Source organism: Choloepus didactylus, chromosome 4 (genome assembly GCF_015220235.1).
Source record: "Choloepus didactylus isolate mChoDid1 chromosome 4, mChoDid1.pri, whole genome shotgun sequence".
NCBI classification, from domain to species: domain Eukaryota; kingdom Metazoa; phylum Chordata; class Mammalia; order Pilosa; family Megalonychidae; genus Choloepus; species Choloepus didactylus.
This window is the reverse complement of record NC_051310.1, coordinates 57,442,497-57,466,015: the sequence shown is the minus strand read 5'-3', so window position 1 is coordinate 57,466,015 and position 23,519 is coordinate 57,442,497. Positions and strand designations below refer to the sequence as shown.

General features: G+C 34.5%; 1 protein-coding gene across 1 annotated transcript in view; it reads right to left on the bottom strand.

The window, feature by feature from the left end:
• WDHD1 (WD repeat and HMG-box DNA binding protein 1) overlaps window positions 1-23,519 on the bottom strand; it is a 70,080-nt gene that overhangs the window by 22,133 nt on the left and 24,428 nt on the right. The window contains 7 exon segments of the mRNA XM_037832665.1: window positions 2,807-2,963; window positions 4,536-4,673; window positions 7,506-7,747; window positions 11,008-11,192; window positions 16,013-16,200; window positions 18,571-18,781; window positions 23,165-23,324. Of these exon segments, the coding sequence (XP_037688593.1) occupies window positions 2,807-2,963; window positions 4,536-4,673; window positions 7,506-7,747; window positions 11,008-11,192; window positions 16,013-16,200; window positions 18,571-18,781; window positions 23,165-23,324 (1,281 nt within the window).

The window sequence follows — 23,519 nt, the reverse complement described above, 5'->3', positions numbered from 1 at the left end:
CTCCTCCTCTTATTGATTTCATACAAATCAGCAATTTTCATGACAGTGTGAGGTGGCAGTGTGAATTCTTAGTTTGAAAAATCTCTTGTAACAATTCAGACATGCATCTACCTAGCCACAAAAATCACTGGTTTACTAATCATGCATACAGAAATGACAGAACATGTACATTCACAAAGAATGAACCCAATTAAAGACATATAAGCACATCAACATTAAGAACATTTGGAGTAATGTTAACTGCCTGAATAGTCTTTCTTCTATAAGGTGACTTAGACTCTCTTATTTAAATTTACTTTACAGCTCAAATTTTTTATTGATTTAGTCACAGTAAGCAATTATCACAAAGGAAAAGGAAAAAACTGACTAGGATTTTATTAATAGTTACTTTCTAAGCCACATTTACATCAAAGCAGAGCTCCAATTCACATTTCTTATCCTTTTCTTAGCTTTAAAAAGACTTGACCTATAAGGTATTTTCTGTGTTAAATATCCCTTTCCTTGAGGAATAAGAAGAAAAAATAAACTCATTTTGACTGCTCATTTGGTGGGTTTTACCTACGACGAATGAATTTCCTGGAATCTATGTGGCTAAATCATCTGGAGGAGAAAATGTGAAAAAATAAACCACAGTTCACCAAGGATACAAAATTACTTCAATTCCTTCTCAAATAGATTGCAAAATCCGTTCTATTTTTATGTAAAAAAAAGAGTTGAAAAACACCAAACTGGAGAAAATTGGGGCCAATGTCCAGCGTAACCTTCCCCTGGTCAGCATGCTTTGCTTTCTCTTCTGTGTTGGATAGACTCTCCCTCCTGCCTTCAGGGGACTTTGTTCATATCTCTTTTAAAGTACTTACTCAGGAGTAGCATATTGATTTACAAGCCCGCGTCTTTGGGACCCAAAAACTTATTTATCTTTCTGTAGTATAGCTCATGTAGGCAGTGCTATAACAAACATTTGTTAAATGAATACAACTAGGAGAAAAACGCCTGTTTTCAAGTATGTGAAGTAACTCAGGAGGTTTTAAAAACTAAAGAGAAAAGGAAAGATGGAAGGATGGACAGCAGTCAAGTAATTGTCATTTGTGGAGAGCAAAGTAAGATTACAGCACAGCAAAATTAGTTAACTCTCAGTTATGCATTAACTGGTAGCCATCATTAAAAAAAAATCTTTAAAGGAAACAGTAAAAGCACTCTTCAATAAACAAGTTCATTTTAAAGGGGCATGGGGTGATACTGCTACAAATACAATTTCTCATATTCAGAATTAAAGGTGGGTATTTTGTACTGATTCAAATGAATTAAAAAACTTTTTTAACAAAATAGCCTCCTTTTTATAAGGATCCCTGAACAAAAAGAAAATATAAATATTGCTGAATCTGAGTTGGTAAATGCATTTAAAATGAAGATATTAACCATGAAATACAAGGCTAAATGTTTTTAAAGATGGTAAGAAAAATTACTGTTATTAATAACTAATATTCAATGAATACTCATTAAGTGTCAGGCATGTTCTGAATACTTTCTGTGTACTACCTTCATAAAAACTCTGTGAGATGGGCACTGGTCTCATCCTGGTTCCAGAGACATGGAAACAGGCACAGAAAGAGTAGGTGGCATGGCCTGGGCTACAGCATGAGCATTTCAGCCAGGACATCACAGCATGTAGAGTGATGCCAGAGCTTGAGCCTGGATCCCTAGGAGCACATAGCTATATTCACCACAAACAGAAGCATTAGAGATTTAAATAAACCCAAGGATGGATTTCTTGATAGGAAGGCTGGGTCTCATTAAACGGAGCAGTAGGTACTAAAGGTAGATGTAGAATTTTCTTCCGTGGACTTTCATGTATCTTTATCCATCAGAAGGAAATTTAATCATCTTTAGATGTGTCTAAATATAAGCAAAGCTAGTATGAAAAATCGAGTAGGCCACACTGACAAAAGTAGCTTCCAATCTTTGAAAAACATTGTTATGCAAGCTTATTCTTACAGAAAAAAGCCAGGAAAATAGGGAAAAAAAATCCCGAAATCGGTGTATCACAATATAAGCAAAAAATAAAAATATTTTTATGCAAGTCTTTTCAGTGTATCTGCTTGGTGTTTCAAAGTAGACACCTGGTTTTGAAATCATTTGCATACTTAACAAATATCTGCTGCATAAGACTTTCCCCAGCAATTCAATTATTCTTCTACAATAAGCTAGTCCTTGAAGGAGATGTGTTTATTCTTTCAATCTGATTATCAACTCAATTCCCATTGTTCCTATATTTTACTACAAAAAATAAAATGTCTTTTGTTGCTAACTACTTGTGTGGTTTCAATCTAGTTATTTAATGTTTTCCAACTTCAGTCTTCTCATATTTAAAAATTGGGGAGAAGGGCTGGTGGTGAACCAGGGAGCACAGGAACTGGACCAAAAGAAACCAGTGGTTTCCATTCTTTGTGCTTTTTATCCCTCTGGAAAAGTGAACTATTGCAAAGGGTCCATGGATTCACAAAGATACCATGAATTGTCTGTAGAATGAATAAAAATATAGCTTCCACTTTATGTAGTAGAAATTTTACATGCATGTAGATGATGTGATTTATAATACAAACTTCAGTTAAAATATAATTTTTAGGTCTAAAGAAGCTTTTTGTTACAAATTTTCTGCATCAACTAATACTAAATAAACGGCTACTATCATTTGGAGGCCATGACTAAGATGACAGATAAATAAACACACTTTAAGAGCTTTATACAAAGAATTTCAAAGTACTTTCTGACAAGAGTAAACTTTAGGCATTTTCTGATAGCCTACCTCAGTTGCTGGGGATTTTCATGGATACCAACCACCCAGTAGTGATCAGATTTTCCTTTGCAGTGTTCTCTTGTATTACAGACAGGAGTCCATGTATTATCAAGACCCCTGTTAAGCATTCGAACAATGCCCTCTGAATCCACATAACAGGGTGTACCTATACACAAACAGAGAAAAAAATCACTTGGAAACCTGGCCACCTACTTGATAAATAAACCCTATTTCAAAAAATACATACCAATGTATCAACTTACCAAAAGCAAAATAACAACAACAAAAAATGGCAAATAATAGGTTAAAATTTCATTAACTGCGTGGAGTAAGACCTCACTGAAGATGGAAAAAAAATTTCAAGGAATATGACTAAACATTTACCCAAATGAAAACATGACTGTTTCAGTGAAAACTACGCCATCTGCTGGGATAGAACAACAACAATTTTTAGGCCAATTTCAGTAAAAAAAAAATTAGGCTTGAAGGCTCCTCGGTTAAGAGACTTGGAAAAATTACCAGGCCCTGATGCAAGGTTATGATGTAGAGAAATTTGTCTTTGGTTCTTTTCTCTACCCACTCCTCTCTTTCTTGGCTTTGTCACTGTTCTGTCCACAGCCACTACGTAAGCAATTATTACCTAGGAAAACAGGTAAGCATCCCTGTTTCCCATCTACTCTGCCCTCCCCTCAGGAAGTACAAGGCAAACTACCTAAATACACTTTCTCTTATCTGTGGCTTCACACTCTTCTCACTCTGCAAACAACAGTTTCCTCAGAGTCTGGATCTGATTAGTATTTGCGGGGGGAAAAATGCTATAAGATGGAAGTCACTAATGGTCTCATTATTAAAATGTAAATAACTAACAATATCCCAATGGAAAACACATTCAGAAATGATTGATTTTTTAAAAAGGCAAACTTGAGTTTCCAATGATGCATTTCACTGAAGGGCAGGAAGCTCCAATAATAGAAATATTTAAGCTCTCAAGATGGAGACAATAGGTCCTATAAGATAAAGTACTTCTCAATGGCCTTCAAATCAACTTTCATAAAGCCACTACTAAGTGAGTTTACATAGCACTGTCCAACAGAAATATCATGTGAGCCACAAATGTAATTTTAAATTTTCTAGTGCCACTTAAAAACGCAAAATAAAGAGGAAAAGATATATTAATTTTAATAACATCTTTTAACCTAATATATAAAAAATATTACTTTAACATGTATCATTGTGAAAGAATTATTAATGAGATATTTTACATTTTGCATTCTGTTTTCAAACTTCAGAGTATACTTGATACAGAACATCTCAATTTGGATTAGTCACATTTCAAGTGCTTAAAAGCCACACGTGGCTAGTGGCTACCTTAGTAGAGAGTGCAGCTCTAGAAATTCCTGGTATCTCTGTAGAGTCTGCTGAAAAAGCCACAAAACTTTACCATTAATTTGTATTTCCTCCTTGCTACCTAATAAACACTTACAGAAAAATGTGTTTCCCTTTTTGCAAGTTTTCTAATCAGAATTCTCATGAAGAAAAAAAGCTGCATAAAAATGACTACATAAAACAATGGCTATCTTGCCTAACATTTCCAGTTTCCAATTTTGCCAACTTATTAAGATAAATAAATTTAAATAAAAAACATACACAATTTAACTTAAAAGAAATTAATTAGGAATAAAACCGTGAAATAATTTTCTTGAAAATGTCTTTAATATAAAGAAATAATTTATCTTGCCTTCAGCTGAGAACCCAATCCATGCAAGGTATGATTTCCGTGTAAGAGGAAGAGGGTCACCATGCAAAATTTGTTTTTTCTTTTTCCCCAGCTCTAAAAGTTGAACTCCAAGGCACTGATCTCCATCAAATCCTGTACCTAATAAGAAACATAAATGTAAATCGGACATCAAAGATTACTCACTATAATCAGTCTAAACTATTATCTGTAAATTGAATTCATTTTGATACATTCTTAGATTAATTAGCTCTACTTTTATGGATAACTCACCTAACTGAGGCACCATTCAGATATGAAAAACAGAATAATGTTATATGGACTATTTATATAAAGTGCTTATAAGTGGTCATTCAGTCTCTCCAGAAATATTTACAGGGAGCTTTACTATATCCAGACACTGTCCTAGGCAATGGGGCTACAATGGCAAACAAGACAAAGTCACTGTTCTCATGAAATTTATATTTCGGTAGGAGAAGACAGACAAAAATAAAAATAAAGAAAAATAACAAAAAGTGCTAAGTGTTAAAATAATAATGGGATATAAAGTGCCAGAATGAATGGTTGCTTTAGATTGGACAGCCAGATGTGGTCTCTTTGAGAAAGTAAAAATTAAGCTGAGATATGATTTGCATGTTGGAGCCAGACATGCAAATACTAGGAAGAGCACTGTACTAGACAGAGGGAAGAGCTAATAAAAAGGTCCTAAGGTGGGAAAGAGCTTGGTGGGTTTGAAGAAAAGAAGAAGCCAGTATGGTCAGAATATAGTAACAAAAGAGAAAGTGTTAAGAGATGAATTTGAAGAGGCAGGTGAGGGTCAGATGTAGAACCTTGCCATTTGGGATAAGAAGCATGCCATTTACAGAGATGGGGAGACTAAGAATTCAAGTTTAGAGGGGAGAAAAAAAAACACAAAGGTTTTATTTTAACCAAGTAAAGTTCGAAATGCCTATCAAAACGCTATAAGCACAGAAAACAGTTTGGCAGTTCCTGAAAAAGTTAAACATAGAACTAGTACCATATAATCCTGGCAATCTTTTGGGTATATACCTGATGTTCATAGCAACATTATTCACACTAGTCAAAAGGTGGAAACAACTCAAGTGTCTATCAATAGATGAAAGAATAAACAAAGCGTGGTACATAATACAATGCAATTATTATTCAGCTGTAAAAAATGAGGTTCTGATACATCCTACAACATGGATGAACCTTGAAGACACTACGTTGAGTGAAATAAGCCCAACATAAAAGGACAAATATTGTATGATTTCACTTATGTGAAATAACTAAAATATGCAAATTCAGAGATAGAAAGTAGGAATACAAATTACCATGGGTAGAGGTAGGGGGAACAGGGAGTTAATGCATAATGGGTATAGGGTTTCTGTTTGAGATGACGGAAATGTTTTGGTAATGGATGATGGTGGGGATAGCAAAACACTGTAAAAGTGATTAATCACATTGAATTGTATGCTTGGAAACAGTTGAGATGGGAAATTTTATGTTGTGTATGTGTTACCACAATTAAAAAAAGAGAGACTAAAGTGACAATGACAAATAAATGTAATATATGATCTTGGGCTGGATCTAATCATGGAAGAGAAAATGCCCAAAAGGACATTACTGGGCTAATTGAAAAATAATTGGAATAAAACTGTACGTTTTATATCCATGTTAAATTTCTTAAACTTATTAACTGTACTCAATGAGGTTACATAAGTGAACACTCTTGTTCTTAGAAATATACATGAAAGTATTAAGAGTTCAAGGTACATGATGAATACCACCTCTTAAAATGTTCAGAAAACAGAGAAGAAGAAAGAAAGAAAGGTGACAAAATGTTAGAAGGTGGATAGGGGGTTTATCGGAATTCTCTGGTAAATCTGGGTAGGCGATTTATTGGAGTTTTCTGCATTGTTTCTGTATTATTTTGCAACTGTCCTTAATTTTGAAAGTATTTCAAAATAAGTTGCTTAAAACAAAACAAAACACCCTACAAAGAGATTTCAAGTGGGCAGCTGGACATGTGAGTCTTGACACACAGGGAGAGGTCAAGGCTGCTGATACCAACTTAGAAGTCACAGGCACAAAGATGCATTTAAAACCATGGGCCTTGATGAGATTGCCATTTTTGACCTATGAGTCATGAACTCAATTTAAAGAAAAATGAAATAAAGTAAATATCATTCAAGAGACTTTCATTTTAGATATATTTGCAAGCTTGTACTGAATATCACTGTAAAAATGTATTTCTTGCTGTGGCTAGCAATTAAAGGACTGCAAGTCCCTGACTTAGAGTACTAGAGAAAAGACGGCTGTGACTGAGCCCTGAGCACTCCAGCTAACAGGTAAGCAAAGGTGGAGGAGCCAGCAAAAGAGATGAAGAGTTGTCAGTGAGAAAAAAAGATTGGAGAGTGATGCCACAGATACCAAGGAAGAAGGTATTTCTGACGGAACTGTAAAAAAAAGCACAAAGAGATTACAGTTTGGACAATGTGAAAGTCACCAGTAACCTTAATAAGATCAGTCTTAGCAAAGGTGAGCACTGAACACAGAATATGAGGTGATGAAAACAGGCAGCAATTTTTAAAAGTCACCTTCAAAGCTGTTTTGGTCCTTCAGCCTAGGGGTTTGTTTATTTTTGAGGCATTTAAACTCTGAAAATTCTTTGGTTGTGCTCGTCAAGAGATAAGATATAGACATGGAAATAATTAACCAAACTCTACCTCTGAACTCTCTCTATAATACAGTTCTTGTATAAATTTAATGTTTTCATTTTCATTGCTATTATTAAACATGACAACAAAATTCTGTACATTCAAAGATGACACTGATTCAAACACTAAAGTAAATGCAAAAGGAGGCATATAATTCCAAACAAAAAGAGTTAAAAAAAAAAAAGTGTAAGGAATTTCCATTTTTTCCAGATCCTGGTAAAATCATAAAGATAAACGACTGAGAAAAGTCTACCTCTGTGATAAACAATAAAAAGTTGTTCTCCATGTCCTGCCAGTGACACCACAGGTCCAGGAAGGCTAAAGACCTCTTTCTGAACACCTCCAATAGTTAAAATTCGAAGGAGCATGGCACTCGTGGCAGCAGCAGCCCATCCCTGACCGAGACATATGGCTTCAATATCCTCATTTGGCAGCATATCTACTAGCCACTCTTTGCTTGAATCCCAAGAGCTAAAGTGCAGGCAGTGAAGTTTGCTAAAAATTAAAACAAGACAGAAACAAACTTTCATATTTTATGTTTTTACATATATAATGATGATATCCATTAAGATAACCAAATAAGTTCTTTTTCCATTAGACACTGATAGTACAAGAATTAGCTTAAAGAAAGTAATTATGAAATATCACTAAAATGGACTATTAAAACTATTAACAGTCATGTATTTGAAGAATAGTTAAGATACAGGAAATGCTCCCAATATAATGTTAAATGAAAAAGGCAGGCTGGAAACTACATGCAGAGTGTGATCCTATATTGTAAATGCACACAAAATCACAACCAAATTTAAAACACGGAAGGAGTCTTCAAAATTTTAACAGTTCTCATTGCAAAATAAATAAATAAATAAATAAATGATAACGTGGAAGAATAAAAGAGAAAAAGATTTACATAATCTCACTAGCAAAATTATCAACCATTGTTAACATGCTGATGTTTCTAGTCTTTTTCCTTTGCCTGTATATACATACATGTAAATTATTATTAAACACACATTCTTTAAGCATTGGAGGGCAGATACCATAAGTATTTGGAGTCAGTCAAAATTACTTTTGACTTTCTGAAAAGTAATTTTAATGCTCAATTTTAAAATAAAAAGGTAACATCACATATGGTTGTGAAATAATATATCTAAATAAAACACAGAGGACAGCTGAAATCAAAATGACACATGGAATTAAATATTCTAACTATGGAAGATATTCTGAGTTATAGATACTGAGGCAACAGTAATTTATTTTAATAAACTGATTCAACTTAACAATAAATGAAGTATTGAGTTGATTTTACAATGTGTTAAGACGGATACCAATTAAAATGTTAAAAATGACCTAATATAGTGTTTCTCCATCTTTAATGTACACTCAATCACCTGGAGATCATGTTAAAATGCAGATTCTGATGCAGTGGTCCTGGGGTTGAGCCTGAGAGTGCATTTTCAACAAGCTCCCAGGTGACCCATGTTCCTAATTTTGGACCACACTTTGAGTTACAAGGAGCTTATATACACTTTGAGTTACAAGAAGCTTATATATCCAATCAGAAGGATTTTAATTTGACATTACCTGAGAATTGGTAAAATCCATGATCAAGTGTTAGTACAATGATCAGCTAAAGAAAAAAAAATCAGGAGAGGGCAACCTGGTTGGAAAAACAAAAAGCTGAGTAAAATATTTTCTTTTCTTCTTAAAACAAAAATAGGAGGTCTGCATCCATTGCTTTTCCATAGTTACTTGTCTCTAAATCATTCGATCAATAGATCTAGCCATAAAAATATGTAAAGAAGTCCAAAGTATATTAAGTACAAAAAGCAAATCGATGAGGAGTGCATATAGATTGGAAACATTTTTTGGGCATGTTTTATTTATCCTTTTATATTTTTAGAGAGGTTCCGAGCCTCAGTTATAGTGACAGAAAATAGATCAATAGTTGCCCAGGGCTGAGGTGAAATTAATTCCATAGGAAACTTTTTTTTAAATTAAATTCAGTTTTATTGAGATATATTCAGATACCATACAATCATCCAAAGTGTACAATTAATTGTTCACGGTACCATTATATAGTTATGCATTTATCACCCCCAATCTATTTTTGAACATTTTCCTTACACCAGAAAGAATCAGAATAAGAAAAATAATAAAAGTATAAAATCACCCCCCCATCCCACCTATCTATCATTTAGGTTTTGTCCCCATTTTTCTACTCATCCATCCATACACTGGATAAAGGGAGTGCGATCCAAAAGGTTTTCACAATCACACTGTCACCCCTTGTAAGCTACATTGCTATACAATCGTCTTCAAGACTCAAGGCTAATGGGTTGGAGTTTGATAGTTTTGGGTATTTACTTCTAGCTATTCCAATACATTAAAGCCTAAAAAGTGTTATCTATACAGTGCGTAAGAATGTCCACCAGAGTGACCTCTCGACTCCATTTGAAATCTCTTCAGCCACTGAAGCTTTATTTTCTTTCATTTTGCATTCCCCTTTTGGTCAAGAAGATGTTCTCAGTCCCACAATGCCGGGTCCAGATTCCTCCCCGGGAGTCATATCCTGCATTGCCAGGGAGATTTACATCCCTGGGAGTGAGGTCCCACGTAGGGGGGAGGGCAGTGATTTCACCTGCCGAGGTGGCTTAGCTAGGGAGAGAGGGCCACATCTGAGCAACAAAGAGGCACTCGGGGGAGACTCTTAGGCACAATTATAAGCAGGTTTAGCCTCTCCTTTGCAGCAACATGCTTCATAAGAGCCAGCCCCAAGATAGAGGGCTCAGCATACCAATCCATCAGTCCTGAATGTGAGAACATCAGCAACAATCCAGGTGAGGAAGTCCAACACTTCTGCATTTTCCCCCAGCTCCTCAGGGGAGGGCTCTGCATATGTATTTTTATTCTCCGCCCAAATTACTTAGGATGTGTTGCTATTTCACTCTAACCTATACAAACCTACCATATCTCACTTCCTATTCAAAGTTCCATGTAATCATGGTGTTTGAACAGATTGACTGTAGAAGTTATATTGTTTAGGAAATATAGGTCATGCACCAAATAAACATCTTTCCTTGGTCTCTCATGGAAGCTGAAGTTTTAACACACAGTTTCAACCTTTACCCCCAAAGGGAACTTTTTGAGGAGATACAATAAGTCTATATTTGGATTATGGTAGTGCTTACCTTGTCAAAATATCACACTGCACACCTGATGGGTGCAACTTATTGTATATAAATTATACCTAAATAAAATAAACCTAAAAAAAACAGGTAATTCATACCAAGAGAAATGTAAGATACATATCAAATTGTTAACAGCAGTTATAATCAGAGTAGAATTGAGGGAACTTATTATTTTTAAAATTTTGTACTGCTTAAGTTTTGTTTTTTTCCACAATGAATGTATATTCCTTATAATAGTAATATTACATACTATTTTTAGTTTAATATATTTTTAATAAAAATAACAATGTAAAAAACAGTCCCATCTCTCTTGCGTTGCAAATCATGTCATTTCAGTTTGATATATAGTTAGAGAGAATGTATCCAGGAGACAATTAGGGAAAAATCAGAATTTGTATGTTGAGGTATTATGGACTTGCTGACGTTTGTACTAAACTCTTATTTTTGCAATTTCATTCTACAAAAGATATCATTTTGTTCTGTTAACTTTTTGCCTTTAATTTTTAACAACAGTATCTTAACAGTTTAACAGTGCCAAATTCTTCCTAAAAACTTTGAATTTACCTTGCTAGTTCATTAGTGCTTTCACATGCCAACAAAATAGCCTCATGGGAAAGATCTGCTATTGTATAATTCAAAGTGTTTGACAAGTGTGTTGCATGGTGTAGAGAGCTATCATGAAACTCCACATCTATGGCATTGTCTTGTTCATCATTATAGCAGCGAATAATTCCAATTGAGTTCCACACCTACAAACACATAGGATTAAATGTAAGTCAGAGAAAAATGAAAACTCCTAGAATCAATAAACTAAAGTTGTACAAATTAACAACTATTATAATTCAGGCATGTATCAAGATTTACATTGTGGGAGCAACCACAGCATATGCAATTCTATTTAGTTTCAGATAACACTAGAATCATCAGAGCTACATTTACTAATATTTATTTTCTTCATGAGACATAGGTATATAAATACTTATTTATTAGCAAATAGAGCATTTCATTTAATTTTTAAAAATAAATTACATGAGAGGATTCAAAATGGCGGACTAGGAGAGACAGAGGAAAATTCTCCTCCATGAAAAACACTAGATAAAAGACAAAGTGCTCCAGAATACTGGTTCCAGGATCCCACTGGCTGGGCAAGGACTTATACTTCTGCAGTGATTGAGCAATTGGAGAAGCAAAGAGCCTGCGTTCAGAATCATGTAAGTCTTTGATACGGAGAGCTGCTGGGAAAGACAGCCGGACTCGTGCTGTGGTTGGAAGCGGATCAGAGTGGGACCCAGGGAGTGGCCAGGGAGACAGCAGCAGGAGCCGTGGCTGAGCGTGGTGGGTAGTACCTTCCATGCCCTGGGCACACACCTTGGTAACTGGCATAGGCGATAGCCCTTTACACACTCGCACCTGAAGGTCCCCAAGTTAGGGATAAGCTGCTGCAGCAAGCAGACGACTGCGGAAGTGGGTTATATTCCAGGCCCTGTGCAACCGTCTTCTAAGTAGGCTGGAAGCCACCCCTTCACGGCACTGTGGCCGAGAGCCTCCTCAAGAGAACTCAGTATCCCGCTGGCTTGTAACAGCATAACACTCTCCCCCCACCAATGCAGAAGCCCACAGGGTACACAGCCGAGAGGCTAAAAGGCAGGGAAGCCATACTGGAAGTGACAGGAGCCCTACACCAAGCCCAGAGATTTGAGGGTCCACAGCAGAGGGACTGAAGGGAGTCTGAGCTGAAGGGGAGGACACCTGCCACAGCCCCAGGGAATCACAGCTGCAACTCCAGGAATGGTTGGGAGTCCTGGGTCTTAAAGCCTTCTACACTGCCAAACTGCACAGGGCACAACCCCAACCACAGGGCTGGTGGTCCCCATTGCCCACAGAAAATTGGTGCACTGATCGGACATCCTTTTTGGACCCCCACTCACTGCATAAACCAAGTTGGGAAGATCTGGATTGAGGAATAAGAGGTGGCTCGGGAGCGCCATCTTCTGGTAGGTCAGGGAAAGTGCACTGCATCAAGCTGTAGCTCTGTCAAATTATAGATAATTGTTTAAATAACCCTGTGTATACTAAAAAAACCCTATCAAGATAAACAAATGCCAAGAGGCCAAAGACAACAGAAAATTATAAAGCATATGAAGAAACCAGAAGATATGGATAACCCAAAAGCCCAAATTTTAAAAATCAGAGGAGATACAGAACTTGGAGAAATTAATCAAAGAAGTAATAACAAACACCAATACCATGGCTCAGGAAAATAAAGGACATCAAGAAGACCCTAGAAAAGCATAAAGAAGAATTTGCAAAAGTAAATAAAAAAATAGATGATCTTATGGAAATAAAGGAAAATTTGATCAAATTTAAAAGATTCTGGATATACACAGTACTAGATTAGAGGAAGCTGAGGAAAGAATAAGCAAACTGGAAAAGTGCAGGCTTGAAAGTGAAAGTACCATAGAAAGAATGTATAAAAAAACTGAGAAATTCAAAATGATCTCAGGGATATAATGGACAACACGAGGCACACAATAAAATCACCGGTGTCCCAGAAGTGGAAGAGAAAGGTAAAGGTCTATGAAAAGTATTCAAAGACACTGTTGGAGAGAACTTCCCAACCTTTCAAAATGATATAAATAAGCAAATCACAGACACCCAATGAACTCCAAACAGAATAAATCCAAATAAACCCACTCTGAGACATATTCTGATCAGACTGTCAAATGCTGAAGAAAAGGAGAAAATTCTGAAAGCAGCAAGAGAGAAGCGATTCATCACATACAAGGGAAACAACATAAGACTAGTAGTGATTACTAAGCAGCAACCATGGAGGTGAGAAGGCAGTGGTATGACATGTTTAAAATTATGAAGAGAAAGATTGCCAACCAAGACTCCTTTATCTAGCAAAGCTCTCCTTCAAATTCAAGAGGAGTATAAAATCTTCACAGACAAAGAAATGCTGAGAGAATTTGCTAACAAGAGACCTGCCCTACAAGAAATACTAAAGGGAGCCCCACCAGCTGAGAAAAAAAGGAGAGAGAGATATGGAGAAAGGCACAGAACTAAAGAGTTTTACTAAGGATATGTTAAAGGAAATAAAGAGGGGGGAAAATACATCTGACGAATAAAAACAAAAGGATATGATGGCGGATTCAAGAATTTCATTCACAGTAATAACATGGAATGAGAATGGTTTAAACTCCCTGATTAAAAGATATAGATTGGCAGAATGGATCAAAAATATGAACCATCAATACGTTGCTTACAACAGACTCATCTTAGACCCAGGGACACAAAGAAATTGAAAGTGAAAGGATGGAAAAAAATATTCCATGCAAGCTATAGCCAAAAGAAGGCAGGAGTAGCAATACTAATCTCAGATAAAATAGACTTTAAATGTAAGGATGTCATAAGAGACAAAGAAGGACACTATATACTAATAAAAGGGACAACTCAACAAGAAGAAATAACAATCACAAATGTCTATGCACTCAATCAAAGTGCCCCAAAGTACATGAGACAAACACTGGCAAAACTGAAGGAAGCAATAAATGTTTTCAAAATACTTCTGGGAGACTTCAATACATCACTCTCTCATATACAGATCAACCAGACAAAGGAACAATAAGGAAATTGAAAAACTAAAAAATGTCATAAATGATTTCAACTTGACATATATAGAGCATTACATCCCAAATCACCAGGATATACATTCTTCTCTCATGCATATGGAACTTTCTCCAGAATACATCATATGCTGGGCTGCAAAACAAGCCTCACTAAATTTAAAATATTGAAATTATTCAAATGTAGTTATTTTAGGTTATTTGTTTTTCTTATTCCTATTGCTTTTTTAGGGTTTGTTAATTTTCTTGGGGTATGGTAGGGACATGTTGGAAGCAATACAGCTACTTTAGGTTATTTGTTTTTCTTAATCCTTTGTTTCGTTTGAATTGTTTTTTTAAATTTTTTGATAAAGTAAAAAAAAGCTATTGCATTAAAAAATTAGCTTCCATGTAAAAAAAAATAAAGACAGGCATTAATGATCCGATGCCAAAGCGTTAGGAAAATAATTACTAACTGTCATAAAAAAACTACAATTCACCTTTGAACAACCTAACAACTACATTCCTCAAAAGAAACATTTTAAAAAGTTAGTTTACTTCAAATATAGATGCAAACAATAGCCAATTTTTCTGTTCCAACTAACTAGTGTATACTATATAAATACAATATAGATTTTAAGGCAACATAAATTGATACCATTTGGAAAATTTACTTCCACATTACTCACACTAGGCTCTAATGTTTCCTTTCCTTTACCACAAATATAATTGTAAATAAAATAGTCAAGACTAATCAGAAAATTAAGATGTATCATTTGATGATGATTACTGACAGTAATCAAATTTTATTAAAATAAAACATCACCCTTAATATTTACGTACAAATTCAAGCCAGGTACTATGCCTTTCAAAAAGGATGACAAAGTCCTCATCGTGGAAGATGTCAAATAACCGACAAAGAAAAATAATAAACTTTTTTATGCTCCCAAACTTTTTTTATGCAAAAACCTAATATATTCATGTATCCATTCAAGAAATAGATATTTAATGCTAGACCTTGTTCTAAGTGCTGGGAAAATATCAGTTAAAAAAAACCAGGAAAATCTCTATCATGTGGAGCTTACATTCCAGAGGGTGTTGGGTAGGGGTAAAGGGTAGTTAGTTTTTCTTTTCATAACACTTATCACCTTCTAACATACAATATAAGGAGCTGCCTTCCGAAAAACAACTTCTAGCTAGTGTTTTAGAATCAGTATGTGATGATTAGGTTCATGTGTCAACTTGGCCAGGTTATGGTGCCCAGTTATTTGGTTAATCAAGCACAGTCCTGATTGTTACTGTGAGGACATTTCGTGGACTTAAATCTTCAATAAGTCGCTTGTGTCTATGGCTGATTACAATCAACTGAGGAGACGGCCTTCAACAGTGAGAAGCCTCATCCAATCAGTGGAAGGCTTTAAAAGGAGAAGTGATGATTTCAGCAGCCAGAAGAGAGAATTTCCATCTCTACTTCAACCAGCCAGCTTCTCCTGGGGAATCCATCGAAAACCTTCATTGGAGTTCCCAGCTTGCAGCCTGCCCTTTGGAATTTGGACTTGTGAATCCCCCATAGTTGCGAGACAATTTTTTAAAAAATCTCATAATATTTATAGGTATCTTCTATTTTCTGATACCCTAGAGAACCCTAATACACAGTATAATCTTCTGATGTATACTAATAGAATATGAAAAATAAGGTTCAGAAGTACAGCCAAGAGATAACGCAAGCTACATGGTCATATTTAATTATGTTCATTATGTCATTTTGCAAAGCAGAATTTTATTTAACACAATCTTCAACAGAAAGGCTGAAATAAGATCAAAACTTTGAGTTAACCATAAAATAAATCAACCTCAAAATTGTGATCAAAGTGCCCCAGGGCAGTTAATCAAAGTTTTTAAAATATTTTTTACCAAACAAAAATAACTATAGTAAGTAAAGTAAGCGTAGATCCAAGCCTTACCATGAATCTGTGAGTAAGATGCAAGGGTGTAGAACCCGACTGAAAGGGTTTTTGCCGGGGAGTTGGCATAGGCCCATCATAGAGAGGCCTTTGAGATGTCACAAGTGGTAGATTGTGAAAGCTGCCTGCCTGATCATCTTCTTCCTCCTCTTTGAGAAGACCAGAACCAGTTTTTAGGAATGCAATATCTAGAATACAAAGGCTTATGATGAGAGAATCATAAATACCAGTGACTGGAAAAAGAAAAACATTATGGAATCTAATAACTTTTGCCAATCATACTTAATAATACTAACACGCTATCTGCCTCTTTCATCGTGTTCACATTTGCACCAATGGTGTAAAACCAATGGTGGGTAAAACTGCTGGCGCCTCAGCTTTAATCAAGACAGTGGCACCAAACTCTATTAGTAGTCACTACATTGTTAACCTCCACTCATTTGCAGGGAAAAATACTAATTTTATTAATCTTGATCCTTGCATGGATCAAAAAAAAAAATTCTCTGTGCTAAAATGAGAAGTGTGCATAAAGCTCTTCTGATGTATACTGAAGTACAATTGTTGTCTTGAAAGAAAGCACTTGTACAATTGCTTGAGTTGTAAGCTGACCTAACCGCTATTATCATGGGACAAAAGAACAAATGCCAGATAAACTACAGTTATGCAGATTTGGGTATTTGCAGACATTTTCTTGAAAATGAATGAAGTGAGGCTGTCACTTAAGAAAAATAACTGACTATTCCTCGCCAATGATAAAATCTGAGCTTTCAAGTAAAAAATAGAATATTGGAAAATTTTTATCTGCCACCTTAAGCTTCACAGCTTCCCAACACTTAAAAACTTCTCACAAGATTGGTGACGTTACTAAATGAACATGATTATTTTATATTAGATAATAAAATGTGTCAATATTCAGGTCTACAAACCTCAGTATTTTCAGTGCATAAAACATGGGTAAGAGATCCATTCAAAGTGCAAGACAGACAAATGGTTTTTAATATAACAGAGCTGACAGAAGTTCACTGAAAAGGTTTCAGATTTCACATTGCAAATAATCTTTAAGAAACTACCAATTTTTAAGTTTTGATATAGTAGTAGCAAAGAATATCCATAATTATTTGAACAAGCTATTAAAACACTTTTCAAACTACCTATTTGGGTGAGGTCAAATATTCTTCAAATATTCTTAAAGCAAAAACAATATAAAGCCACAAACTGAACCCAGAAGCAGAGTAGAGAATGCAGCTATCTTCTATTAAGACAGATATAAAAGAAATTTGCAAAAAGGTAAACCAATAATACTCTTCTTGCTAAATTCTTTTTTGTTTTTGTAATGATAATTTTCATAAGAAATGTTATTTATGTTCACATATGGGTTTATTAATGTTATTTTTAAGTGAATAAATATTTTTTAAATTTCTTAGTTTTCTTTCTATTATAAATGCTCTTTGGGGTCTTCAGTAATATTTAATAGTGTAAAGGGGTCCAGAGAACAAAATGATTGAGAACTGTTGTTCCATAAACCCCATATGATTTAAATGCAGAAGAATTCACCCAGTATACTGGCATTTCACCTGATACATTGACATGTTAGTTTAGCATGTAAGTTGTTGCAATAAGCACTTTATTTGAAGGTTTGTAAGTGGCAGATTCAATTTCTTTAGAAGATATAGTGCTATTCAGTTTATCTATCTCTTCCTGAGTTAGCTTGGTAGTTTGCTTCTTTCAAGGAATTTGTCCATTTTGTCTAAGATGTTGGCATTGTGTGTACAAAATTGTTAATAACATTTTATTATCCTTTTAATATCAACAGCAGTGTTGTCTTATAGAAATATGAGTTACATAAGTAATTTTAAATTTTCTAGTAGTCACATTAAAAAAGTAAATAAAACAGGTGAAGTTAAGTTGAATAACTATTTTATTTAATCCAATATATCTAAAATATTAAATTTCTATATGTACTCAATATAAAAAATAATTAAGATATTTTACATTCTTTTCTTTCATACTATGTTCTTCAAAATCTGGTGGTGTTTTACACTTACAACATATCTCAATTCAGACCAGCCACATTTCAAGTGCTTAATAGCCACAATGCGGCTAGTGGCTATAATACTGGATAGTGTGGTCATGTAGTGATGACCCCTCTTTCATTCCTTATAACAGTAATTTGCATCTTCTCTTTCTTGGTCAATCAAGCCAGAGATTTATCAAGTTTATTGATCTTTTCATATAACCACCTTTTGGGTTCAATGATTCTCTGTATCATTTTTCTGCTTCAATTTCATTGAATTCTGCTCTTATCTTTATTATTTCCTTCTTTCTGCTTGCTTCAAGTTTAATTTCCTTTTTTTTTTCTAGTTTATTAAGATAGAAGCTTAGATCATTTATTTGAGACCCTCCTTTTTGATATAAACATTTAATGCTATAAATTTCCCTCAAAGCACTGCTTCAGCTGCATTCCACAAATTCAGTAACAACTTTAAATAACTTTAATAAAATATTGAAAATATTAATTAACAGGGTAGATCATGACATGTATAGTATCAAATTCATACCAACTGAGTTTTCATCATCTTCTAGGATGTGACTTTGCTGTCTAGGATGACCTGGAGCCAGCATGAGGTCATCTTCATCCTCATCCTCATTTATAACCCCTTTTGAAACAGAGGGGGTCTTGACTGCATTGTCATTTAGAAAATCACCAGCATTACTCATATCATCTCCATCAAAAAGATTACTGTAATCCTTTTCCACTCTCCTAGATACCTTGAACAAATAAATAAAAATTAGGGTATTAGTGAATTATTTGGATAAACTCAGCTACTCAAAAGGCAGTCCTTTAATATTCAATTATGAACTCTATCAAGTAGCAAATGCCCTGACAGGTAAGAATAATTAGTAAATGTATTTATTAGTATTGTATTTATATTTATATAATAAGACCCAATAGGGATAGAGATGTAAACAATTAATTTTTATGCCCAAGTATAAGGCAAACTTTCATTTCTCAAAAAACATTCCCCTGAAAAGAAGTAACATATTAATATGATCAAATCCCTACAAAGTCCCTTATATTACAAGACATTCTCTCATTTACTTCTGTTTTGAACAAGATACTGCTTAGGTAAGACACATTTGCTTAAAATGATCTGAATCAAAGCAAGTTTCCTTGATGCTTACAGAAATCAACTAATAGAGTCCACAGAAAATCAAACAAGGAAAAGAAATTTAACATAGATTTAGTAATTAATTCCCGGGAATATGAACCTACCATTTCAGGTACTGGATATACTGTAAACAAGCTTTTGAGATCACTTTAAAAAATGAAATAGTAAGCAGACACATTGCAGAGATCATGTTACTCCTTCAGGATCATAAAAACTGTCCAATGGAAACTTTACAGTTTGGTATAAAGTTCTAACGAGAGTAATATTCACAGACTCAAAAAGGATTAAATCTCAAATCTTTTAGATGAAATCAACATGATTGTGCTCTGGAAAACTGATATTCAATAAAAAGAAAAGACAGAAAAAAGTAATCTAAAACACATATATTTAAACATATGACTTGACATGTAATTAATAATTCAATGGCAGAGATATTTAACTATTTAATCTACAGCCCTCAACATCTAAATATACACAATTTGGTCAAATCCTTTTTTGGATTTTCTTATTGGGAAAATAGGGGTTTGCTTGATATTTATGATGAGGGCCATGAAGTATTACACATATTGACACAGAAATATGTCCTGTGAAGAGTAAAAAGCCAAAAAGGAGAATGGTTAATTCTGGAAAGAAGGGTTAAAGGTGCTTTCATAAGAGGCCACCTTTTGAACTACCCTTTTTTCCCTTTAAATTAAAAATTACTCTTTGTTTTTATCAGTTACACATACAACTAAGTTAGCCAAACAGTTTTACAGGGCTTATTATGTAGATAAAAATGGTCCCCTGCAGAGCCCCCAACTTACTTTTCTGCAGAGTAAATCCTTTCAGCTTTTAGTTGTTTCTTTTGATAGTTCCCTCCATATTTATAAATGATACTCTTTTTTTTGTTTTTGTTTTCAGTTTTAACATTATCTATTTAATAGATTCTATTAACTTCTCTTTATGGAAGATGAAGATTTGGCACTCTTTTACAACCACCCCTACCTGAATGTTTGCATGTACACTATTCTTCCTCAATCCTCCCAATATATACATATTCTCATTCTGCTCATTAATAAACAGTGTTTAGATTACTATAACTGTGTAAATGCTATTCCTGGCTGAATGAAAATAATAATAGCTAACACTTATAAATAGCTTACTGTGTGCTAGGTACTGTTCTCATTCTTTATGTGTTAATTCATTTAATCCTTGTAATAATTCTGAAAGGTAGGTGCTATTACTATGCTCATTTTACAGATGTAATATATTATGATCACTTTTCCCTTCCTTTATGATTTTTTGTTTTTCCTGGAGTTAAGAATCTTCTCTTTCTTTAGTTTTTTCTCTTGGGCAGATTCCTCAAATATGATTCTCCCAATTTCCTACTTAAAAGGCATAAGACTGGCTGCCAGTGTTCTAGGAATCAAAGAGGGGAAGGGAGCTGGGAATTTCAATGTCCACATATATACACTTTCATTTAATCCTGTTTCTGGTACAGTATCCCCCACAGCCCAACACCACTTGACTGTACCCAGTGTTCCTAGACGAAAGACCTTTTGTGTTTTACCGTTTTCATGGAATAAAGCTCCAATATTTTACCAGAATTATGTGGGGTGAGAGGGCAGCTGTCTAGCCGTACAAGCTGATGTTGAGATTGGAGGATCTACATGCTTATTAAACTAACCCTTCTGTTTTCAGTCAAGTACCTGCTCCTACTGAATTCTTAATCTTTGGGAGTTCTGTCAGGCAAACAACTGCATCACAGCCTTCCCCACTGTGGTCTTAGGATTCAACTTTTTTAAGATGCTAAACTTAGTTTCCAGGTACTGGCACAAGGATAGACATATAGACCAATCGAACAGAATTGAGAGTTCAGAAATAAACCCATACATCTATGGCCAACTGCTTTTTGACAAGGGTGCCAAGTCCACTCAATGGAAAAAGAATAGCCTCTGCAACAAATGGTACTGGGAAAACTGGATATCCACATACAAAAGAATGAAAGTGGACCCCTATCTCACACCACATACAAAAATTAACTCAGTATGTATCAAAGACCTAAATATAAAAATTCAAACTGTAAATTCTTAGAAGAAAACAGGGGAATGTATGTAGGACCTTGTATTAAACAATGGATTACTGACTTTATACTTTCCAAAGCACGAGCAACAAAAGAAAAAACAGTAACTGAACTTCATCAAAATTTAAAACTTTTGTGCATCAAAAGACATTATCAAGAAAGTAAAAAGGCAATTAACAGAATGGGAAAAATATTTTCAAACCATATATATGATAAGAGTTTAATATCTGGAGTATATAAAAAACTGTTATGACTCGACAACAAAAGGACAGAAACCCAATTAAAAAATGGACAAAGGAGTTGAATAGAGAAGTCTCCAAAGAATATACAAATGGCCAATAAGTACATGAAAAGATGATCAATATCTTTAGCCATGAGGGAAATATAAATAAAAACCACAATGAGATAACATTTCACACCCACTAAAAGGACTATTATTTTAAAAATGGAAAATAGCAAGTGTTAACAAGACAGAAATAGGAACCCTCACAAATTGCTGGCGGGAACGTGAAATGGCATAGCCACCACGGAAAACAGTATGGCAGTTCCTCAAAAAGTTAAACATAGAACTACCACATGACCCAGGAATCCCATTTCTAAGTACATTCTCAAAAGAACTGAAAGCAGGGACTTGAACAGATATTTGTACACCAATGTTCATAGCAGTATTATTCATAATAGCCAAAAGGTGGAAGCAACCCAAACACCCATCAACAGATGAATGGATAAACAAAACGTGGCATATACATACAACGGACTATTATTCACCCATAAAAAGGAATGAAATTCTGATACATACTACAACATGGGTCAACCTTGAAGACATTATGTTGAATGAAATAAGCTAGGCACAAAAGGACAGATATTGTATGATTTCACTTAAATGCAATTAGAATATGGAAATTTATAGACACAAAAAGAGATTACAGGTTACTATGAGCAGGAGGAGAGGGCAACTAGAGAGTTAATGCATAATAATTGTTTCCGTTTGGGGTGATGAGAAAATTTTAGCAATGGTTGGTGAATGGTAGCACAAAATTGTGAATGTAATACCACTCAGATGAATACTTGAAAGTGCTTAAAACAGGAAATTTTGTGTGTGTGTGTGTGTACATATATATATGTATATGTGTGTGTGTGTGTGTGTGTATATATGTTACCAAACAATTTTTAAATGAATAATTTTAAAATAAAGTCAGTTTCCAATCATCCTATTTTCCAGCCTCCAAAATTCTGTTACTATCACTAATATATCTGTCTTCTTTATCCTTATGGGATTATGCATTTTAAAAAAATTCTTTTTATGTAGTTGCACAGTGTAGGGGTTCAGGAGGAGCAGAGATAAAAGTGCATATTAAATCTACAACCTTTAACTGGAAGCCTAAATTAAGACTTGAAATATAACACGCATATCTGTCAGGCAGAGATAATAATGAACAAAAGCAAGGTATAAAGGAGGTATAAAGCAACCTGGCCTGTCTGAATCACTGTAAGCAGTTCCATAAGGCTAGATGAATAAGCATAGGAGGTGAATGGTGAGCCTAAGAAATAAGACTAAATCCAGAGTTGAAAAAGTTTACAGAGCAAACTAAGGCCTGTTAGAGTTATCAATTCTAATTTTTAGCTGTGAAACAATTACCTAACAATCCCCAGTATATCAGGATACTAAAATAGTATTTCACAAAGTGTATTCCTTGGAAAGCCAAGGAATATTAACAGGCATTATATGGAAGGAAAAAAGTTTTTTAGTCAAACATATTCGGGAAATGATAGCTTAAACAAGTTTAAACAGCTTTCTTTACTACAGATCACCGCTGAGTATTTAAAATAACATGAATTGAAATTTCCTAAAAAGAAATGTAGTTTGTGATGTTTTCCAAACCTATCTGACTACAAATACTTGTAGGAAACTCCGCTTACCTTGTTTACTTATTACCTTATTGTTTGACTTTCTTTTCCAACAGAGTCCAAAACATTCTCCAAGAGCCCTAGATTTCCTTCTGCATCAGTATAAGCTATTCGGCCACAAGTAGGATGCCACGCCAGGCCACAAATTGCATAACCTTTTTCGTGTTTCACCCTGAAATTATAAAGTGGGTTCTTAACATGGCCAAAATAAATACATAAGCTATACATTTCTTTTGGTAAATTTTAATAGTAAATGAATTTTGAAAATCTAAAAGCTATATATTTGTGTTTTGACAAGCTAGTAATTGTAAATTTGAAATATTTCATAATAAAACAACCAAAAAAACTAATGAAGTAAGCAAAAAAA